Here is a 23,693-nt window from a genome sequence, read left to right on the forward strand (position 1 = left end):
GCATGTCATATTTTAATGAGTGCTCCCAATCATAAAAGATGTCAATGATAATATATCTATATGTGAAAACCTCTCTTTCCTTATTACTTCCTATTAATTGCAACAATGACCAAAGCTATGTCTGCCAACTCCCAACAACTTTTAATCATCATACTCTTTCTATGTGAAGTCATTACTCTCAATAAGATCAATATGAACTTTTGTTTCTTTTTATTCTTTTTCTCTTTTCTTTTATTCACCCAAGATCATGGCAAAATAATCAAGCCCTTGACTCAACACTAATCTTTATTATATATAGCTCACGGACTCGATTACATAGAGAGATCATAAAGCAAAACTCAAAACTAGATCATGCCATAAACTTTATTCTACTAGATCAAGATACTACTAATAGGATCGAACTAAGAAAAACGGTAAAGATAGGAGTTGTGATTGTGATACGATACCGGGGCACCTCCCCCAAGCTTGGCAGTTGCCAAGGGGAGTGCCCATACCCATGTGATTATATCTCCTTGGTTGGTGAAGAAGGTGGAGGTGTTGTTGATGATGCAGGCTTGTCATCCATCTTCCAAGGCATAGGTTCACCATCATAGAAGGATGATCGAGTCTCCGGAATCCTCGAATCTGCAGCCAAACTCATTCTTTTGAATCTATATTCATACTCACAGTTTTGGTTTTGCAGGTCATAGATTTGGGCTTGGAGGTGCTCGATCTTCTCATATAGCTAGAAGTTGGCCTCCTCGGTGTTCTTGGCATCCGGCTTGTAGTTGTTAGTGAACTTCGCGAGCATCGTGTGGCTAGCGTTGATTCCACGCTCCACCATCCCCTGGCACTTGAAAACTTGTTGCTCCATTGCTTCGAGCCTCGTCTCCACGCTTCCGGTTCCCTTTGGTCCCTCAACATCGCGGATGTGCAACAACCCATCACGCATCTCAATGGTTTGAGGGTGTCGCAGCACCTCCGCGAGGTAAGGGTTGATGACCTTCTCGAAGAACTTGTCCTTGGAAGCACTTGGGGACGTCATGATAATCTAGATCTATTAGAAAAACAGCTCGAAACAAAGACAGGAGATTTTGCGTGATACGGGAGTCAAAACCTTCGGGAGAATATATAATGAATTTTACAGACCAAAATACATAACGTGCAAGAAAAGGGAGTCCGGAAGGCACACGAGGTGCTCACGAGGTAGGGGGCGCGCCCACCACCCTCGTGGGGCCCTCGTGTCCTTCCCGGACTGCTACTTATTTTCTATTTTTCTAAATATTCCAAAACGGAGAAATATTGCCTTAAAAATTGTTTTGGAGTCGGTTTACTTACCGTACCACATACCTATTCCTTTTCGGAGTCTGAAACGTTCCGGAAAGTGTCCCTTATGTATTCCTCCGGGGTTACGGTTTCAATAATATTGGTTTCAACATTTATGGGATTACCTGAGATATAATGTTTGATTCTTTGACCGTTTACCACCTTCGGATTTGTGCCCTCGAAGTTGTTGATCTTTATGGCACCGGAACGATAGACCTCTTCGATAACATAGGGGCCTTCCCATTTAGAGAGAAGTTTTCCTGCAAAAAATCTTAAACGAGAGTTGTATAGCAATACATAATCACCTACATTAAACTCACGCTTTTGTATCCTTTTGTCATGCCATCTTTTAACTTTTTCTTTAAACAACTTGGCATTTTCATAAGCTTGGGTTCTCCATTCATCAAGTGAGCTAATATCAAATAACCTCTTCTCACCGGCAAGTTTAAAATCATAGTTGAGCTCTTTAATAGCCCAATATGCCTTATGTTCTAGTTCGAGAGGTAAGTGACATGCTTTTCCATAAACCATTTTATACGGAGACATACCCATAGGATTTTTGTATGCAGTTCTATAAGCCCATAATGCATCATCAAGTTTCTTGGACCAATTCTTTCTAGACCTATTAACAGTCTTTTGCAAAATTAATTTGAGCTCTCTATTGCTCAACTCTACTTGACCACTAGACTGTGGGTGATAAGGAGATGCAATTCTATGATTAACATCATATTTAGCAAGCATTTTACGGAAAGCACCATGAATAAAGTGTGAACCACCATCAGTCATTAAATATCTAGGGACTCCAAACCTCGGGAAAATAACTTCCTTAAGCATTTTAATAGAAGTGTTATGATCAGCACTACTAGTTGGAATAGCTTCTACCCACTTAGTAACGTAATCAACAGCAACTAAAATATGTGTGTATCCATTAGAGGCAGGAAAAGGTCCCATATAATCAAAGCCCCAAACATCAAACGGTTCAATAACAAGTGAATAATTCATAGGCATTTCTTGACGTCTACTAATATTACCAATTCTTTGACATTCATCACAAGACAAGACAAACTTACGGGCATCCTTGAAGAGAGTAGGCCAATAAAAACCAGATTGCAATACCTTATGTGCAGTTCTATCTCCAGCGTGGTGTCCTCCATAAGACTCGGAATGACACTTGCGTAGGATCTGTTCCTGTTCATGCTCAGGTACACAACGTCTAATAACACCATCTACTCCTTCTTTATAAAGATGTGGGTCATCCCAAAAGTAATGTCTCAAATCATAGAAGAACTTTTTCTTTTGTTGGTATGTGAAGCTAGGTGGTATAAACTTAGCAACAATATAATTAGCATAATCAGCATACCATGGAGTACTACGAGAAGTACTTATAACATTTAATTGTTCATCAGGAAAGCTATCATTAATAGGTAGTGGGTCATCAAGAATATTTTCTAACCTAGACAAGTTGTCTGCAACGGGGTTCTCAGCTCCCTTTCTATCAACAATATGCAAATCAAATTCTTGTAGCAAGAGAACCCATCTAATAAGTCTAGGTTTAGCATCTTTCTTTTCCATAAGATATTTAATAGCAGCATGATCAGTTTGAATAGTTACTTTAGAATCAACAATATAAGATCTGAACTTATCACAAGCAAATACAACTGCTAAAAGCTCTTTTTCAGTAGTAGCATAATTTCTTTGAGCATTGTCTAGAGTCTTACTAGCATAATGAATAACATTTAATTTCTTATCAACTCTTTGCCCTAGAACAGCACCTACAGCATAATCACTAGCATCACACATAATTTCAAAGGGTAAATTCCAATCAGGTGGCTGAACAACAGGTGCAGAGACTAATGCTTTCTTAAGTATTTCAAATGCTTCTACACAATCATCATCAAAGACAAATGGTATATCTTTTTGCAATAAATTAGTCAGAGGCCGAGAAATTTTTGAGAAGTCCTTAATGAACCTCCTATAAAATCCGGCGTGACCAAGGAAACTTCTTATACCTTTGATGTCCTTGGGACATGGCATCTTTTCAATAGCATCAACCTTGGCTTTATCAACTTCAATACCTCTTTCAGAAACTTTGTGCCCCAAGACAATACCTTCATTAACCATAAAGTGGCACTTTTCCCAATTCAAGACAAGATTAGTTTCTTCACATCTCTGCAAAACTCGATCAAGATTGCTCAAGCAATCATCAAAAGAGGAACCATAGACGGAAAAGTCGTCCATGAAAACCTCACAAATCTTTTCACAAAAGTCAGAGAATATAGCCATCATGCATCTTTGAAAGGTAGCAGGTGCATTACATAAACCAAAAGGCATACGTCTATAAGCAAAAGTACCAAAAGGGCATGTAAAAGTAGTCTTTGATTGATCTCTAGCCGACACAGGTATTTGAGAGAAACCAGAATAACCATCTAGAAAGCAATAGTGTGTATGTTTGCATAATCTTTCTAGCATTTGATCAATAAAAGGTAAGGGGTAATGATCTTTCTTAGTAGCTTTATTTAATTTGCGGAAATCAATTACCATCCTATAACCTGTGATAATTCTTTGTGGAATCAATTCATCTTTATCATTAGGAACAACAGTAATACCTCCCTTCTTAGGGACACAATGGACAGGACTTACCCACTCACTATCAGCAACGGGATAGATTATACCTGCCTCCAGAAGCTTTAGTATTTCTTTTCTTACCACTTCTTTCATTTTAGGATTCAGACGTCGTTGAGGATCACGAACTGGTTTGGCATCTGCTTCCAAATTTATTTTATGTTGACATAGAGTGGGACTAATGCCCTTAAGATCATCAAGAGTATATCCAATAGCAGCACGATGCTTCTTCAGAGTTTTCAATAATCTTTCTTCTTCATGCTCTGAAAGGTTAGCACTAATAATAACAGGATATATCTTCTTTTCATCAAGATAAGCATATTTAAGATTATCAGGCAAAGGTTTAAGCTCAAACACGGGATCACCCTTGGGTGGAGGAGGATCCCCTAAAATTTCAACAGGCAAATTGTGTTGCAGAATAGGTTCCTGTTTAAAGAATACTTCATCTATTTCCCTTCTTTCATTCATGAACATATCATTTTCATGGTCTAGCAAATAGTGTTCTAAAGGATCACTAGGAGGTACGGCAATAGAAGCAAGACCAATAATTTCATCCTTACTAGGTAATTCTTCCTCACGATGTTGTTTACTAAATTTAGAGAAATTAAACTCATGAACCATATCATCCAAGCCAACAGTAACAACATTCTTTGTGCAATCTATGGTAGCATTGACAGTATTTAAGAAGGGTCTACCAAATATAATGGGACAAAAGCTATCTTGTGGAGAAGTAAGAACAAGAAAATCAGCAGGATATTTAGTTTTCCCACACAAGACTTCAACATCTCTAACAATTCCAATTGGTGCAATAGTATCTCTATTGGCAAGTTTAATTGTGACATCAATATCTTCTAACTCAGCAGGTGCAATTTCATTCTTAATTTCTTCGTATAAAGTATGCAGTATAACACTAGCACTAGCATCCATATCACATAAGCCATGATAACAATGATCTCCTATTTTAACAGAAATAACAGGCACGCCTACCACAGGTCTATGTTTATCTTTATCACAAGGTTTAGCAATTCTAGCAGGTTCACCTTTGAACTGAATAACATGCCCATCAATATTATCAGACAAGAGATCTTTAACAATAGCAATTTTAGGTTCTACTTTAACTTGCTCAGGAGGTGTATAAGTTCTAATATTGCTTTTACGAACAACAGTTGAAGCTTTAGCATGATCCTTTATTCTAACAGGGAAAGGTGGTTTCTCAATATAAGAAGTAGGAACAATAGGATCATTATAAGTGACAGTCTTTCTTCAACTTTAATAGGTGCAGCTACTTTTACTTCTATGGGAGGATGATATTTAAACCACTTCTCCTTAGGGAGATCAACATAAGTAGCAAAAGATTCACAGAAAGAAGCTACTATCTCAGAGTCAAGTCCATATTTAGTGCTAAACTTACGGAAAATATCGGTATCCATAAAAGATTTAACACAATCAAACTTAGGTGTCATACCTGACTCCTTACCTTCGTCGAGGTCCCAATCTTCAGAGTTGCGTTTAATTCTATCCAATAAATTCCATCTGAATTCAATAGTCTTCATCATAAAAGAGCCAGCACAAGAAGTATCGAGCATGGTGCGATTGTTATCAGAAAGCCGAGCATATAAATTTTGAATAATCATTTCTCTTGAGAGCTCATGATTGGGGCATGAATATAACATTGATTTAAGCCTCCCCCAAGCTTGAGCGATGCTTTCTCCTTCGCGAGGCCAGAAATTATATATATAATTGCGATCACGATGAACAAGATGCATAGGGTAATACTTTTGATGAAATTCCAACTTCAATCTTTTATAGTCCCAGAATCTCATATCATCACATAGCCTATACCATATCAATGCGTCTCCCTTAAAAGATAAAGGTAAGACCTTCTTCTTAGAAACATCATCGGGTATACCTGCAAGCTTAAATGATCCACAAACTTCATCCACATATATTAAGTGCTCATCAGGATGCTTTGTTCCACCTCCTGTAAAAGGGTTAGCTAGCAGTTTTTCCATCATACCCGAAGGAAATTCAAAAGGAGTTTAATTTTAAATAGGTTCAGTAGGTTGAGGAGAAACTCTTTGGTCTACTGGACGAGGTGAAGATACCCCGAACAAGCCCCTCAGAGAATTACTTTCCATAGTAACAAGTGACAGTAAATTTCAGCACACTATATAATTTTTTCCTTACCAAATTACACCTACCAAAGGCGCTACACTCCCCGGCAACGGCGCCAGAAAAGAGTCTTGATGGCCCACAAGTACAGGGGATCTATCGTAGTCCTTTCGATAAGTAAGAGTGTCGAACCCAACGAGGAGCAGAAGGAAGTGATAAGCGGTTTTCAGCAAGGTATTTTCTGCAAGTACTGAAATAAGTGGTAACGGATAGTTTTGTGATAAGATAGGTTGTAACGAGCAAAAAGTAACAAAAGTAAATAAAGTGCAGCAAGGTGGCCCAATCCTTTGTAGCAAAGGACAAGCCGGAACAAACTCTTATAATAGGAAAAGCGCTCTCGAGGACACATGGGAATATTTCATATGATTCGCGTTCGATACTTTGATAATTTGATAATTTGATATGTGGGTGGACCGGTGCTTGGGTGCTGTTCTTACTTGAACAAGCATCCCACTTATGATTAACCTCTATTGCAAGCATCCGCAACTACAACAAAAGTACTAAGGTAAACCTAACCATAGCATGAAACATATGGATCCAAATCAGCCCCTTACGAAGCAACACATAAACTAGGGTTTAAGCTTCTGTCACTCTAGCAACCCATCATCTACTTATTACTTCCCAATGCCTTCCTCTAGGCCCAAATAATGGTGAAGTGTTAGGTAGTCGACGTTCACATAACACCACTAGAGGCTAGACAACATACATCTTATCAAAATATCAAACGAATACCAAATTCACATGACTACTAATAGCAAGACTTCTCCCTTGTCCTCAGGAACAAACGTAATTACTCACAAAGCATATTCATGTTCATAATCAGAGGGGTAAGAATATGCATATAGAATCTGAACATATGATCTTCCACCAAATAAACCAACTAGCATCAACTACAAGGAGTAATCAACACTACTAGCAACCTACTAGCACCAATCCCGGACTTGGAGACAAGAATTGGATACAAGAGATGAACTAGGGTTTGGAGATGAGATGGTGCTGGTGAAGATGTTGATGGAGATTGCCCTCTCCCGATGAGAGGAGGGTTGGTGATGATGGTGGTGATGATTTCCCCCTCCCGGAGGGAAGAATCCCCGGCAGAACAGCTCTGCCGGAGCTCTAGATTGGATCCGCCAAGGTTCCGCCTCGTGGCGGCGGAGTCTCGTCCCGAAACGTTCCTTCTTATTCCTTCTTATTTTTTTCTCATCGAAGTACTTCATATAGGAGAAGATGGACGTCGGAGAGCCACTAGGGGGCCCATGAGGTAGGGGGGCGTGCCCTGGGGGGGCGCCCCCACCCTTGTGAGCAGGGTGTGGGCCCCCTGGCCTTCATTTTTGGCGAGGATTTTTCTTTATTTATTTTAAGATGTTCCATGGAGTTTCAGGACTTTTGGAGTTGCGCAGAATAGGTCTCTAATATTTGCTCCTTTTCCAGCCCAGAATTCCAGCTGCTGGCATTCTCCCTCCTTATGCAAACCTTGTAAAATAAGAGAGAATAACCATAAGTATTGTGACATAAATCGAAATAATATTCATAATACAATAAATATCGATATAAAAGCATGATGCAAAATGGACGTATTAGGCACCAACTGGTATTAAAGGTTAGACTAATGGGGTTGAGACTAATGGTGCAATTTTCAAATCCTACCCCCCCCCCCCCCCCGTGTATCGCCTTTTCAGTTTTCTAAAAAGCAAAAGAAAAATGATAAAAACTTCAAAAGTTAAAATCTTTCGAGATGTAGTTATGTTACTACATCTACTAGTTAGGAAAATTTAAAAACTTAAATTTGGACATGTTTTGCAAAAAGTGTAGGGAAAATGTAAAATAGCCATAACTTTTGCATACGATGTCAGAAAAAATGTATAATATATCAAAATGTTCAGCACGAAAATCCGCATCTGATTTTGACTGCCTGCGGCCTGTTTGCAAATTTTTAGAATCCTCAAATTTCAAAAGGAAAAAAAAGTTATGCTCAAATTTTAGTTTTTTTTTAATTTTCGTTAAATCTGGTCAAACTATGGTCAAACTACTTATTCAAGAAGTATTAGTGTTACTAAACAATTATTTCAGTTTTTTGAATTTTGGTCAAATCTGGTCAAATTGTGGTCAAACTGTGGTCAAACAATGGTCAAACTACTTATTCAAGAAATATTAGTGTTACTAAATAATTATTGTCTTTTAGAACAATAGTTTCAAACTCAAACAGTGAAATTTGTGACTTCATGCTCAAGCTAAACTCCTGAGGGTTTAATAGGATTGACATCTTACTATTGTCAGGAAAAAAACAAGTGCAGACTTGAAAACGAGGGAGAATAGAACCCGGAAGTTAAGCGTGCTCAGGCTGGGGGAGTGGGAGGATGGGTGACCGTCCAGGAAGTTAGATGATTTGAAATGATGAGGGGTGATTAGAGATTAAATTGAGCAGTGATGAGGGGTGATTAGATATTAGAGGTTAAAATAATTCAAAATTTTGAAAAGCGGGAAAAAAATTCAATTTTTTTTTCCAAATTTCTTTTCAAAAAATATTCTTTAGTTCCGGCTGGTGTTACCAACCGGGACTAAAAGGTAGACCTCCAGGCCTCTACGTGGAGGGCCTTTAGTCCCGGTTCGTATAAGAACCGGGACTAAAGGAGGGAACATTTAGTAACGACCCTTTAGTCCTGATTCCAGAACCGGGACTAAAGGCCCTCTAGAACCGGGATAAAAGGTTCTTTTTCTACTAGTGGCAGCAACCCAGAGCGCTGCCAAGCTACCACATATGCTCCATAGCAGTGCATCCTAGGAGGGGAATAGCGCTCGCAAGCATCAGTGCAGTTGGTTCCGATGAAGGCCAAAAGCAAGTTTTCACTTGGGCCTCGACCTCCACCCTTCCCGCACTAACCAACCATGCCAACAATAGGAAGCCAACCCGACTAGTCCGGAAGGAGAGAGCAATGATGTCACATGAGGATGACCGCAGACACACCTCCGCTAGGCCAGATCTTGACCTCTAGATCCGGCACAACATCGGTGGCATGACTCACGACGAGCCAAGCATGCCCGACATTTTCTAAACATTAGGTAGCTCCGGATGCCCCAAGCGTGCCGAGGATGAAACACGCATGCGCGGCAGCTGTCGCCATAGACGATCGTGGGGACGCCGCTAATGCATCTCGATGGTGCCCACTCGCATGCAAGCAGCAGGGTCCAATCTAATGGGGTGGGGTGAAAGGGGGGTCAATCACTGTGTTGGTATGTCCAACAACATTTTTTCGTTCAGAAACCTATATTGGAGGCATTATGGCCAGTGCAAAATAAAAAATGTGCATGCCCCATGTCAGTGTTGTTCATCTTATTCTAAATATGGATGCAGATGAACCGTAATTCCGATTAAAGACGAAGGAGACTAGGAACTTAATTGTCTATTTATACTAATTATTAAGAAACTGGTATGTCATAAAATAGTGAACCTTTTTTTGGGCCAAAGGTCGATTTATTGACTCAAAATGTAGCATCAAGGGAATACAAACACAATGAGTGCATAGCCGGCCTCTGCATGACTAATATATATGCACGCAACTAGCAATAACACACAGACAAAGAATGACGTTGGCAAATAGCAAAGTCATATATGGCCGAAGCTCTGCCAGGAAAGAAAAAAACTCCAAAACAAAGGAATATGTTAGACTTGTGGAGGACATTCTGGTTACATTTTTTCTCAATCAATGCATTTTTCTATTCTTGTCTGTTTTTATAGTTGCCACGTTCAAATGGGGCCTAATTCTATGTTTTCAAACTAATTTATATTCCTTCGTACTCCAACTCAAGGACCCAGAAATACTGGAAACCTGCCGGCCGGGAATCCAGCACTACCTTTGAGCCTGTGACGGGGCTGCCCAACATTTTCTTTTATTTTCCAGGATAAAAACAAGCAAAAGTGTTCCTGACGAAGCACACAACAAAAGAGAGAAAGAGCCAGAGCAAAATTTAAGATAGTTCAGAGAGCTGAAAAAGTAAAGATAGATCAGAGAGCTGACAGGAAAGAGAAGTCCTACGAAGCCCTAGAAAGGTACTAGCAGCGATGTCATAATGAACTCGTCTCCTTCCTCCAGCGGGCCGTCGACACGTGCCACCCGTCTTTTCCCCATCCATCTCCCACGTCTGCTGTCTGACGTGCGCCCGCCTTTACTGCCCCGAGCTGGTACATATACGCAGATAACTAGATAAGCGTGCCCGTTCTCCACCTCGCTGTGGAGATGGATTCCGGTCCGGGTAGGCACTGTTGCGTCTCCAGCGAAGGGCCGAGTCACTGCGAACTAACCTCACATCAAGTCATCAATCACTCCCTCCCCCACCAACTTCCCCCGAGCTACAGTACAGAGAGAGAGAGAGAGAGAGAGACAGAGAGAGAGAGCGACTCAAACGGGTGGCTGAGCTAGTGATCTGTGGTGATTGATAGATGATAGGCGAGAGACTGGGTGGAACCAGGAATTTCTAGAGAGAGCGAGAGAGACTTAAGCACCGTGCAAGCAAAGCATACGATCAGACATCCCTCTGCCGGCGGCAAAAAACAGGAGAGAACACGGAGAGAGAGAGAGAGAGAGAGAGAGAGAGAGAGAGGGGGGGGGGGGGGGGGAGAAAGGAGATGGGTCGGGGGAAGGTGGAGATGAGGCGGATCGAGAACAAGATAAGCCGGCAGGTGACGTTCGCCAAGCGCCGGAACGGGCTACTCAAGAAGGCCTACGAGCTATCGCTGCTCTGCGACGCCGAGGTCGCCCTCATCATCTTCTCCGGCCGCGGCCGGCTCTTCGAGTTCTCAAGCTCCTCATGGTACGTAACTAAATCAGCGCTCGTTGTTCCGGCAGCATAGATCGGCCACCTCCAGAGTCTTCTTTCACTTAGTTCGGCGCAGGTTTCATGGCCAAATCAATTCGGTTTAGGTTAATTCAGATCCGCCGTTTCTTTACTCTCTCTCTCTCTCTCTCTCTCTCTCTCTCTCTCTCTCTCTCTCTCTCTCTCTCTCTCTCTCTCTCTCTCGGTTTCGACCCTGTCCGTTCATCATCTTTTCCCGTCTCTTCTGGTTGACTAGATCACATTGGGTTCATCAAGATCTGGCCAAACAAACCTCTGATTTTCTTGCCTTCAGTTCAGTCAACCAAGAAACATGACAAAACACCCGTCTATATTCATCAAACAAATTGACGACTGCCCCTTTTTTGTTGAGCATTGCAGCTGTGAAAATTAAGGTCAACTGAAGCAGATAGTGTTAAGCATCGGATCTGTTTACCACATCAATCCTGAGGTTTTCTTGAGTTCGCGACAGACAGCTATATATCCAGCACTTGCATGTACTGTACATCTTATCATAAGTACTTACCTTACTTGGTATAATCGGCAAGAAAAAGAAAGCGGTCCATCAAGTTGCTCCTTATTCCTTCATATTTAGAGCATGCTACTCACAAGATCTCTATCTCCTCCCATTTCCCATATATGCTCATCAGATCCATATATTTCTCATCCAAAATGGCAAATCCAGTACACGTACTGCAGTGAGATCTGTGGCTTGGCTTACTCTAGGATTCTAGAGAGCTTGGCTTCGGATGTGGTGAGAAGATGAGATCTGTAATCCATTTTACTGTTCCATTGAGGGCAGCAGCAGCTCGATCTCCGGTAGTTAATCTATTTTCACTGAGCCCCGTGTAGAATTACCGTTGTTGCTTGCACTGACTGCCGAACCGTACGCCAGGGATGTGAAGTGAACTTTCTCATCACACGTCATGTCAACAAATTAACAAGCAACCCATATAGCTTGCATGCAATATACCGATTGGAGTAGTATTTACACCCATGCATGTGAACTGATGCATGCACAATATAATAAATTATACAGTATATGTCTTCATGCATGTGAGAAATTTAATGTATACACGGATATACTAACTTCCACTCTCTCACGCGAGGATCGTATTTCTAGACGCAATAATGTTCTACCAGATCGTGTACGTATTTGTGAAAAGAAAATTACCGATATTGAACTCGACCTAAACATATAAACTTGCTGCAGAATGTTTTAGCTAGCATCGTAAAGCACAAAGCTTACTACCAATACATGCTCCCTTATAGCTAAATTATCCATAGCTAGAATGAAGCCTCAAAAAGATACCAAAACAAAAGCTTGACCTTGAGGGGCGTGTGTAGTTACCAAATACGTATGTCTACTTCTGAAATGTAAAGCCCGTACTATAAAGAGCCTTGTACATTGAGATGGCTGAAAAAAGTCTGGACCAATGAAAAAGCCATCTAAAGACATCTTTATCCTCACTGAGTTGAGCATTTGCAAATCGCGCATAGTTACACACTCCATTAATATAGGACAGCATTAGGCTGTTTGAAACTCACTATTAGGTTGGGCATCGCCCATCACCTCTCGAATTAAAAAAACACTTATTTCTAGCAACTTTAAAAATATGTGGAAAGGGATACCAAAATAACTGAAAAGGGATTCTCACCTCCCCGTATCTTTTTGTCACTATTCTGCATTTTTTTATAATGAAAATGGATACCAAAATAAGTGAAAGAAAAGGTGCCAAGATCACAACCAAAGAACTATGTGTATTGATACTACACCTCCTTAGCCTCCCCAAAGCAATAAATTTTACTCAAGAAAAATGATTTTTCATCCTGACAATTGTTCGAAGCCACGAAGAATGGATTCAAGTTCTTAGCACACTCAAGAGATAGATTTCGAAGCGGGGTTATAGATTACGTAGATGCTTCTACTAGGACTAATGGGTATGAGGCAATTTTGAACAAAATTATGTTAAGGATTTATTTTATACTTAAAGCCTAGCACAGTGCCAAATAGAGCTTAAGCATGCTTGAATGATCATCTCAAGGTCATCGGGCTTAACGTGCTTGTACCATTGGCTACTCAAGCACATCTTGACCGAGGTTGGATCATATTGTCCTAAGTCTAGATTGTGCCATTGGCTTATCTTGATCTATATAGTTCCCTACCAGCGCTTGTTATCAATGAAGACAAAAACTAAGGAGTTAACTTTGTGGAGTCGGGGTCTAGCACAGTTGGATCACATTGTACATGATCTAGATTGTGCCATGGGCTCATCTCCTCAAGCCCTTTAAGGATTCACCATGATCTATATTGTGTGGTACCACCGGATCCAATCAATGAAGACCAAAACTGAGGATTCAAATCTGTGGAGCAAGTAGCAGAGCTTCACAACAATACATTCGAAAAGAACTTAAACACCATGCACAACTTCATAGTCACCAAACCTAACCTATGAAGGCCCGGTTTAGAAATTTATGGTGGATCAAAGCTCTTAAAATTGCCTCAAATTGTTCATGGTCGATCCAGCACATGAAGACCAGATTTCCAGTCAATGTCGTTCATTGCCACAACCCCAACCAACTGCTACAACGAACCATTTGAGGAAATTTTAAGACCACATGTAGAATCAACCTCGATCAGAGGCATTTTGATATTGAGGAAGCAAAGGCTACACTGAATCTGGTAGCTTCAATGAAGTGGTTCATGAACGTCGCCGATGCATGTGTATCACCATCATACATTTTTTCTTTGCACTATTTCTTCCTTAGGCTTCTTCTGTGTGGTTGTGGTTGTTGTAGCTGCATGTAGGCTTGTAGTGGACAAGTCTAATCTGGTTAGCAGCGCCAACATGAAAGTCATTATGGATTTGGTGGTAACTCCTTTCTCAAGGTCGATACGTGGATTGTCCATCTGCGGTGGCGAATGCATGCATGTCACCTTTAATCCCTATGAAATTTTATTATTTTTTGACGGAAAGGGGTCGTCCCCTGATTTTCATTAAGAAATCCATCAGGTCTTTGCTAAACCACCAAGACACGCCCATCAGGAGAGCTCCGGCTTGACGATTGAGACAATCCCAGATCGACAGCTAAGACTCTAGTACCCAACAAAGACAAACAAGCTAGCTAGCAGATTACTGTTCTGCCGACAAAAGAACCTATTGACGCAACTAGATCAGGAGGTCTATTAGAAACTCCCTACAAACAGCAGTATTGCAGAAATAAAGGACTAGATTACTACATAATACAAGAGTATGAGTAATGAGAAGAACTGGTATAATTTTCCAGATTACGCAGCAAAGAAAGCATGACAACATCGAAAGGACCTCCAATAGCATCATCTTCAGGCCCGTCTGTTTCCTTCTCTTCTTTAGCCACTATTGATTCTAAGAACACTTGGACGCCATCCTTTCGACACATGGAAGCACCTCACTTGATACACACTCTAGAAGCTTTACTCCCACCTCAGCTCCCTTTGATTTTTCCTCTTTTTCTGCAAAACAGACCATGTTCTATAAGCCTACAAGATTTATAAAGAATCACAAGAGAATCAATCGTCCTCTTGCATTCAAGACACATATCATTTATGCAAGTCCAAAGAGACCACATTAGAGCAAAAATCCCCAACATAGATTTTCCTTTTCCTAATTTTAGGGGCAGGTTAAAGGTGTTTTGGATCACACGCCATGGAAATTTAGCAACAGGACATTGCAAGAAAGATGATCAACCATTTCATCCTTTCCACAAAAAAACACATTTAGAGTACCCGGCCCAGCCTCTTTTTAGTAGGTTATCTTTAGTTGGCACACTTTTCCTGACCATCAATCGATCAGACACTCTAATCTTGAGAGGTACATTATTTATCCACACAAATTTGAAGGGAAAGTTCACACTACTTAGTATCACTTGCTCATCGATAGATTTGACAAAAAATCACTTGGTATAAGTTTATCTTTCTCTTCAGTTAGAATCAGATCAGCACATAGGGTTTTAATTTCATTCCACCATGTCAAAGTGCCCCTCCACAAGGTTCTCCTGAAGTGGAACTGCTCCCAACCTTTGTTGATCACCTCAGCAAGTGTAATGATTCTAGTGAAGCACAAATTTTAGAGTATGGAATAAGACTGCTTGAGGGGTTTGTCGTCAACCCACCAGTCTTCCCAAAACCTGACATTATGCCCATTACCCACTTAATTTTTAATAAATTGTAAAAAAAGTCTTTAACAGACAATGGTGTTGCGCAGAACTCGGAGTCTCCAGCTTCCAGTTTAACCCAGATATACAGTCATTTTGAAGGCTTTCATGTTTCAAGAGGTTTCGCCTAAGCTCTTCTCAGTTTCTAGCTTCGACACCATTTAGCAAGGAGAGGTTTGTTCATAATTTCCAGATTTAATGGACCCAGGCCCCCTTGTTTTTAGGTTGGCAAACCTCAGACCATTTCATTAAGCGATACTCTTTTTCTTATCTTTGTCCCTCTACCAGACAATTCTAGCTCTGAAAATCAGCCCTTTTTCCTCACACCAACAAGTATAGGCTAGAAGGACATCGTAAATATAGAATATTGTGCGAGAGCCAACCTCCCAGCAATATTAATTAGCCTCCCCTGCCAACACGCACATTTTTTCTCAATTTTGTTTCCATAAGGTTTCCAATCTACATTTCTAATTCTATTTCTATTCACAGGCATCCCCAAATATTTCATGGGCATTTTCCCCAATTGACAAGTAAAAATTTCACTATAACTGTTTGCCTTATCAGCAGCTTCTCCAGATAGGAAGGGTTCACTTTTCAGGAAATTGAGTTTCAAACTAGACATTTGTTCAAATGCGCATTGGGATGTTTGCAACGAGGGTTACTAGCAATGTGCCTCATGTCGATCCAAAGGCACCACACCTCAAACATGTAGAAGGAGGTGGTCAGGAGGATGCTGTGAGGAATGATGTTAGAGGTAGTTGGACCTGAGTCAACATGTTAAAAGACAATCTGTAGAATCACTAGATCGTGGCGCTTAGGGTTGTGGCTGATGGTGAATGAAAATCATGAGAGAAGCGAGTTGCTTGGCCGATTCTGGTGGCGACTTTGATCTCACCCCTTGAGTTGAAGTAAGTTCCTTCTTTGTGGGCGTTTTCCTCATATGGCATGCACCATGGTGGAGCCATGATCCACATTTTTTGGGAGTTCTTTTAGGCACTCAATTGATTGATAGGTGTTACAGAACCAATTTAAAATTTTAAGATTAGAACTACCCCAAAAAACACTGATAGGGATTAGTGACTCTTCAACCCCTAATTAAAAGCTGCAAAATGTTCATGAGCTACGTACCATTTAAAATATGTCAACAAGAAATTGTGAATAGATCTCTGTAGAAGTGAGACACCGAAACTTCTAAATTCTTACTTGCACTAGCTCCAGTTGCACTAATTAACATTTGTACCTTTCCTAGTCAATGAGAATCATGCATGACATTGTATTTGTAAGAATGTTCTTAATATTTGAAGACTTGGTAGTTTAGAAAAAACCTCATAGTTGGGGCCGTTGCTTTGACTTATTGCACAGATCGTAATTTACCCCATCCACTATATTTGGCTTGAACTACCCCAAAATACCTGGCCGCGCCCTTCCCTAGCGACACGAGCGGCGGCAGCGATCTCACACATCTCGCCCCCTCCACTCCGGCCTTCACCTCGCGGTCGCCGACGCTTTCCACTGGGCGAAGCCCGGGCGCCGGGACCTGCTCGTCTCGCATGTGGGGCAGCCTGCTTGCGGATGGGGATCCCGCAACAGGTTGGTGCCGAACCGCGTGTCATTTGGCGGTGCATGCGGTACGGCTAGTGGCCGCGGCTGCCCAAGCGTAGCCACGGGATGCTAGATCGGCGCAATACTGCTTCGGCTTAGCGGCGAAGCAAAGCACAATGGTAGCGATAGACCCGATGTGGATCTGGGTGAGCCATGGCTGAGCTTGCAGCCGCTGCGAGGCTTTGCCATTTCTGGTGTTTGCTAGATCTGGCTGTGGTACCTGTGGCCATGTGGACGGTACAACGGTCTTATCTGATAGTCGTGCTGCTGGAGCTTGGTGTTGTCCTTGGTCGAACTGGCGTGGTTGTTCTGATTCAGATCTAGACGGCTTAGCGATCTAAGATCCGGTCGGTCGGGCGATGGTCCTGCATGACTCCACGATGGTGGTGGTGAATGGACCCCTACGGATCCACGACGGATGTGGTCACTGAAAGGTCATTGGAAGAGTTTGTCTCTTCAGATTTTGGTGGTTTTGACTTTGGCGGTGAGATGCAAACTATGGATAATGTCTTGACGCAGAGGAATGGTTGTGCAGCGGTATCAATCGTACATGGCATGTAGCTGCTGGGACTGTGGAAAAGTGGTGGCGACAATATATGAGTGACTTCAATGGTGGTGCTACTCGAGCATCCAGACTCAAGCTCCTAGGTGAAAGCCTAGGTCTTCCTAAGTTGATCATACCTGGAAATGGCGATGTTTTGTCTACATCATTACCTTAGTGAAGTCATTCTTGGATATACTCGGTCTGATTATTCATGGTGAAAACCTAGATTCTGGCCTTGGGGATCCGGTGATGGCGGCGCTTGAGCGTCGCACCCTTCCTGAAGGTATCACTGTTGAAGAACCTCGTCGTCCGTGTAGTGACATGGGATGATTGGTGCGGAAATGGTCATTGCTGTAGTTTGCCGATCGCAGATCTGATTGCTACCGGGGTTTTTGTCGCCTAAGCATAGTTTTGGTCGTATATGACTTTGCTAGTTGTTGGCTTGTTTGTGTGTGTTGGTGTGGATGTGTGCATCCTAACTAGGCAGAGGCCGGATGTGTACTCATTGTGTTTGTATCCTCTTGATGCTTGATTTTGAGTAAATGAAATCCATCCTTTGTCAAAAAAATAATAATATTTGACCTACACGCAAACAACATACACTACTAGAGTATATAGGCCATCTAGTCAGCTTAGAAAGCCCATTATTGGTGTGTATATGTGTAATGTGCCAACGGGGTGCTGATTCCAGCGGCTTTCATAGATTGACGACCACGATTTACAGGGATAGAGGGTTTCTAGCATAGTTTAAAATCGCAGGCGAAAAGACCGCTATCGCGGCGCTATCGTCGCGTGAAATCTGCCCCGCGATTTGTTTCCTTCCTAGGATCGCGGGAGATCGCGCCGCAATCGCCGGAGATCGCGCCGCCATCGCCGGAGATCGCGTTGTTTCTTCGTTACCTTTCGTGGCAGATTTTCCTTCCGCGATTTCCGTTCGCCCGCGATTTAAATCTATGGTTTCTAGACGGCCCAGAATAAGATCCATCTGGAATAGCTTGTATCGCAGTCAGTTATTGCCACCTACCAAAGGATTTAGTGTGGTTGGTTTTCCCACTTCAAAACTTCATGGGATAGCTGTGTGAAAATTGGCCCTACTAACCATCTGGTTGTTCTTTTTATTCTTATAATAGCTTCATTCGTCATTGATTGGCAATAATATTTGTTTTACATTCAAATATCAATGGAATTGTATAGCACATTATAGGAACATGACATATACAAAATAACTCAAAGCCATCATCTTTTTTGTCATTCTTAGCTCGCTTCTTTGTTTGTGTTGTTGAGTTCACGCATCCTATCTTTGCTTCATTGTTTATCCAACTACATTCTCAGGTCCTTCTTCATTTGTTGAACTTCATAGAAATTAGCCAAGGCTCTTTGCTCTTTTCATAGTTATGAATGGAGAACATAAGGACATACGTATGAATAAAGATGAAGTAAGTTCAAATCGAGAAGCTCCTGCCCGCTCGAGAACATCAATTTCCATGACATAGTCGACAGATTCAAAAAAAATTGTAATCTCCAATTCGACAATATGCATCTATAAGTTGGATGTAGGGTTATTACACAAATGGGGGCCTAAACTTGGGTAAAACTACCATGTCACTATTTTCTCCTACGATATATCTTTGGGCATTCCCCTCTATCTACTATTTTCATGTACCCCGTTTGATCATAAGGTGGTGGTGAACCAAACATGGAAGTTGACCCCATACTACGGGGCAAAATTGTATTTGTTTCCTTGACTCCACCCACTTCTTCATATTGAAACATGCATGATCAAGGAGCCAATTGCATCATATGATGTAGATTACAATAATAATCACTGTTTTTCAACCAACGACATCATGGGTGACGACTAGATAGACCTAGAGGGCCAGACAGAGAGAAGGCGTGGGTGTGGGCACATTCTTCTTCTTCGTCGTCGCCTCATTGCGGGCCTTGTCCGTTGCCGTTGGCTTCCTCGCCCACTTGCCATTGGCCAGAGCAAGCGAAGGGTGACCGGTCGTCTTCGCAGATGGCGTGACCTCGCCGCCAGCATTTGTTGATGGCGCGGTGTTCCGCACCATGCTCTTCATTCCTAGCCGCTTTCTTGGCGTGGGCGGCGGGGTTGCCGTCAACTTCAGTGGCAATGACTCCGCCGGCGCTACGCCGACGGGAGTGGCATGGGGGTTGCAGAGGCGGCTTGTGGTCCCATTCCTGTTAGAATTGTGGCCTACGGTAGTTGTGGCACCTACATTGCACAATGGAGGCGGGAACTGAGGCGCCGCTGGCGGGAGTTGGGAGGGGGATTTTTTTGCTGAGAATCGTTTGTGGGCACTAAAAAATGAGGGAGCTGGCAAGTTTTTGGGCTTGACTCCTCAAAGTTGAGGAGCTAACCAGATAGCAGTTCGGCTAGGCATGACTATTTCTCTCAGATCCACCAAGATAAACACCGACCGAATCCCACGAGATCCATTGGAGACACATTTCCACATGCCTGCCGACGATGCTAGACGCGCCGCCGGGATGGGGGCTAAGGCGGGGAGAACCTTATTCCATCTTTAGGGATCCACCACAGGCTCGTCTTCCTGAGCTAGACACAATCCCTACACAAACTAAAAAAAAACTAAAACAGAGCAGGAGCCCTCCCGTCAGCAAGGGCCGAGATCCACCATGCCTTCATGGCAATAAGGCCACAAGAGATGAGGCAGATCGCTGACGGCACCGGCAAGAGGCGGAGAAACCCTAGAGTGGGACTTGCTTATGGAAGGGGCAACAGGTAAACCCCGTGCACGCTTAGGCGCCGCCCCACTTTAGCGGCGGAGTTATTGTGCATGTGCAATGCCTGGGCAGGCAATATTAGGCAGAGCCAAGTTTTTCTCTCTCAGGCAGAGTGCTTTGCTAAAAAAACTAGGTGGATCGTGGCCCAATTTTGTTCCAACGAAGCTCTGCCATTACCAGCTTATGTTTGGCGTCCCCTACCATGCATTATATGTTACTAGGATGAACCACATCTCAGTGAGTGAAGTGTTGCACACATACTAAAATTCAATTTTGTACATTTTCCTATCCTTTGTGGATCATTATAAATGCCTTCACTTGATCACTTGTCAAGCTATTTGTCGCTCTATCCCGTTAATTCAATGAAAAACCAGCATTGCTGGCCAGTTGAAATAATAATAATAATTATTATAATGCCTTTACTTTTCTACATTTTTCGCATATCCAGCAATATAAACTGATCCTTCGCTTTCATATGTCAACAGCATGTACAAAACACTTGAGAGATACCGCACCTGCAACTGCAACTCACAAGAAGCAACCCCTCTAGCAGAAAATGAAGTAAGCATGCATCTCAAGTTCTTAACACCTTCCTGAATATAAAGGGGTTATACCTCTCCTTGCATTAAAGCTGTAGCCTGCCGTTTTTGCAAAAACAAAAGGCAGAGTTATACAAGAGAGTAGACAACACGTTCTCTTTTATTTTGTTATATTTTTGCGATGAACACGTTCTCTTTTAAATGTCTATAGTTTCATAGAACGAAATAAATATACAATGTGATTGAAAAGAAATGTCCATTCAAGATTAAATTATATGACTGTATAAAAGGATTAATAACAAGTATATGCTTTTGTTTTCTATGAGGCATATATTGGTCGTCGTTGCCTATGGGTTCCTTTTCCCGTCTATTAAAATGAGAATTTGATTAAACTCATTATGCAAATGTATTTATCTAGAGCAATACCATGAAGTTTGCACACTATTATTAATACTATAGCTAAGGCAAAAAGAACAAAACAATACAGTCATGGAACAATAACCATGCATCATGTCACTAACGTGTGAGGCCTGGTGGAATGTTTACAACCAAAATATATGGAAATAATAATATAAAAAGGATATTATAACTAATTGCCATGTGCCGTAAACATCAACACATAGCAACATTAAATTCAGGTGATTGTCCAAGTCTAGCTCCAGGCTGAACATTGCACTGTCTTGCAGTCTGTTGTTGTTTTCAATCTTTCATAGCTTTCATTTGATGGGACGACATTTTGTTTGAAATGTCTTGTTTCTTTGGCCAATATGGTTTGTTGTCATGTTCATGACTGTACATTTTAGCTTCTCTTTTCCACGTACGGCAAGTATTATGCCGCTTGAACTGACATGTACCATGCATTATTTTGATGTCGAAACTAGATAAATTACCAGCAATATCTGAAGCTGAAGACCAGACTTGAATATCTTGAAAGTTCACAAAGGTAGTTTCCAGAGGTGGGATGGATGGTTACTTACAGTGTATATATATTCCAATGTCGCTCCACCTTATGAGTCCTTGTTCTCATGTCGTAGAAATATTCTCGGTGAGGATCTGGGCCCACTTAGCATGAAGGAACTTGAGCAAATTGAGAACCAAATAGACATATCCCTCAAGCATATCAGGACAAGAAAGGTACAGAACTTGAACATTTCATGTATAAGTATTATATAAGCTCAGGTTCAGCAGCCTCAGATGTTTTTCTGTTATACAGATACCGCTTCAGCTTAATTTTTTTTTTGAAACAAGGCAAAAGATTTGCCATTTTCATTGATTAAGGAAGAAGGTTTAAGACAAATAACCGCAAAGCGGGAGACAAATATCTACTCTTGCGGCATTACAATACTCAAGTGCGTGGCACCGGCAATAGCCCAAAGATGAGCCTCCTCTTTTATCTTCGCGACGAGCATCATCGTCGTAGCAGCGGTGTTACGAAAAACCCTTGCATTACGCTCTTTCCAAATCTCCCAAGACATAAGCATGAACAAGCTGCTTCAGCTTAATAAGATGTATTAGTTACGAATTGTCTTGGTGAAAACCTGTTAACTTCACAGCATCTAAATGATGCTGTATAAATTGTTGTTAGGATGTATCTGAACTTTTAAGACATTTTTCTATAGCATTAGCTGAAATATATATATCACAGTTCTGTGGCTAGTTTTTCCTTGATTTATGACAAAGAAACATATATTTTTGCAGAATAAAGTATTACTTGATGAGCTATATGACCTGAAAAGTAAGGTAATGATGAATCATGAACTTCAAATAATCCTCGCCCTATATTGCATGCTTCTTCTTGTAATATATATAATGCATGGCTGGCAAAACGATTATCTGCAGGAGCAAGAATTGCAGGATCAAAACAAAGACCTGAGGAAGAAGGTACTACCATCGAGCTTAAAACTATATTCATACCCTTGCTTGACGAAGTTTGTAAACTACACGAAATATAAAACTATATTAATTCTAATCCAAAAAATTGAGTCAAATGTGGCAGAATAAATTTCTCACTGTTTTCTTGCGAGTGCCAGTTGCAAGACACCAGCTGTGCCGAGAATGCGCTCCATATGGCCTGGCAAGATAGAGGACAGAGTAGCTCAAGTGGGCATGCCATTGATACTACTTATCCAGGACTTGTGCAACACCCGGAACATGATTCCTCCATGCAAGTTGGGTATGTCTTTCTACATGGCAATCAGTGTAACCTTACAAATCTCTCCTAGGTATAAACTATTTTTCTGCAGTATAGTACCCAAACGAGTCATCCATGACCTGTTCTTCCAATTTATAATTGTTCAGAACATGAGTGTTCGGTCAGTTGACGTGGCTTCTTTTCCTGTGTGAAAGATACAATAATCAGGTCTACGTGGACCAGCCGAACAACAACGAAGACATGGCTTCTCAGCGCCTTCATGGACTTGGAACATCTGCAGGTTGGATATGATTGACGTCGAATCTGGAGTCCAGAAACTCTGCATATGACTGATGTAGTCACTTGTCTATGTATTGAGATCGCTGCTCTTGGCACTTTTCGGAAGAATAAACAGGAGTCGAGTACGTATCTATTGTAATGGTTTATTCATCCACGGACATGGGAGTGGGACATCACGTGGCCTGGCGTTGCGTCCCGTACGTAGCTAATATATTTCGATTTGTGTGTCATTTGTTATATTTTGTGTGCTGAACGTGTGGTCATTACGAACCATATGTATGAATCAAAATTCCTCTTGTTGTATGGATTTAGACCATAATCAGTTTGATGCCAAAAATTGGCATTATGTCCACGTGAAATAAGGTTTATCTCAGTCACGCTGTCCGGCGGTGCCGACTGTCGGGTTTCCCAGGACACACACACACACGAGGTGGAGGTTGAACACGCACTTGAAGAACACACACTCACACGAGGACACACTGGACACAAAAACACAGAGTTTTCTGGCAACGCACTTGTGCCTTTTCTCTTGTTCTCTTTCCCATGTCAATACAACTGGTTACAAACTTACAAGTCCTTCAGTAGAGGTACACAAGTAGTGCTGCTACTGATCCGCTATTTGCTCTCCACTAGCCGGTAGCTATGGCTACGAGTAACAACCTCTCTTAGCAGGGCCCTGCCGCACCATCAC

At 41.7% G+C, this 23,693-nt stretch overlaps 1 protein-coding gene across 2 annotated transcripts; it reads left to right on the plus strand.

Annotated features, from left to right (window-relative positions):
* Window positions 1-10,372: 10,372 nt before the first annotated feature.
* On the plus strand, window positions 10,373-23,305 carry LOC543016 (MADS-box transcription factor 1). Of its 2 annotated transcripts, none has more exons than XM_044506884.1 (8): window positions 10,373-10,908; window positions 20,518-20,593; window positions 21,453-21,514; window positions 21,606-21,705; window positions 22,270-22,311; window positions 22,411-22,452; window positions 22,602-22,793; window positions 22,918-23,305. In XM_044506884.1, the coding sequence occupies exons 1-7, from the start codon at window positions 10,724-10,726 to the stop codon at window positions 22,791-22,793; spliced, it is 699 nt and encodes a 232-aa protein (XP_044362819.1). In that variant the 5' UTR covers window positions 10,373-10,723; the 3' UTR covers window positions 22,918-23,305. The 2 variants fall into 2 exon arrangements, with proteins under 2 accessions (XP_044362819.1, XP_044362818.1); XM_044506883.1 differs by having other exon boundaries at window positions 10,395-10,908; window positions 22,602-22,744.
* The last annotated feature ends 388 nt before the right edge of the window (window positions 23,306-23,693 follow it).

Source organism: Triticum aestivum, chromosome 4A, assembly GCF_018294505.1.
Source record: "Triticum aestivum cultivar Chinese Spring chromosome 4A, IWGSC CS RefSeq v2.1, whole genome shotgun sequence".
Lineage (NCBI taxonomy): Eukaryota > Viridiplantae > Streptophyta > Magnoliopsida > Poales > Poaceae > Triticum > Triticum aestivum.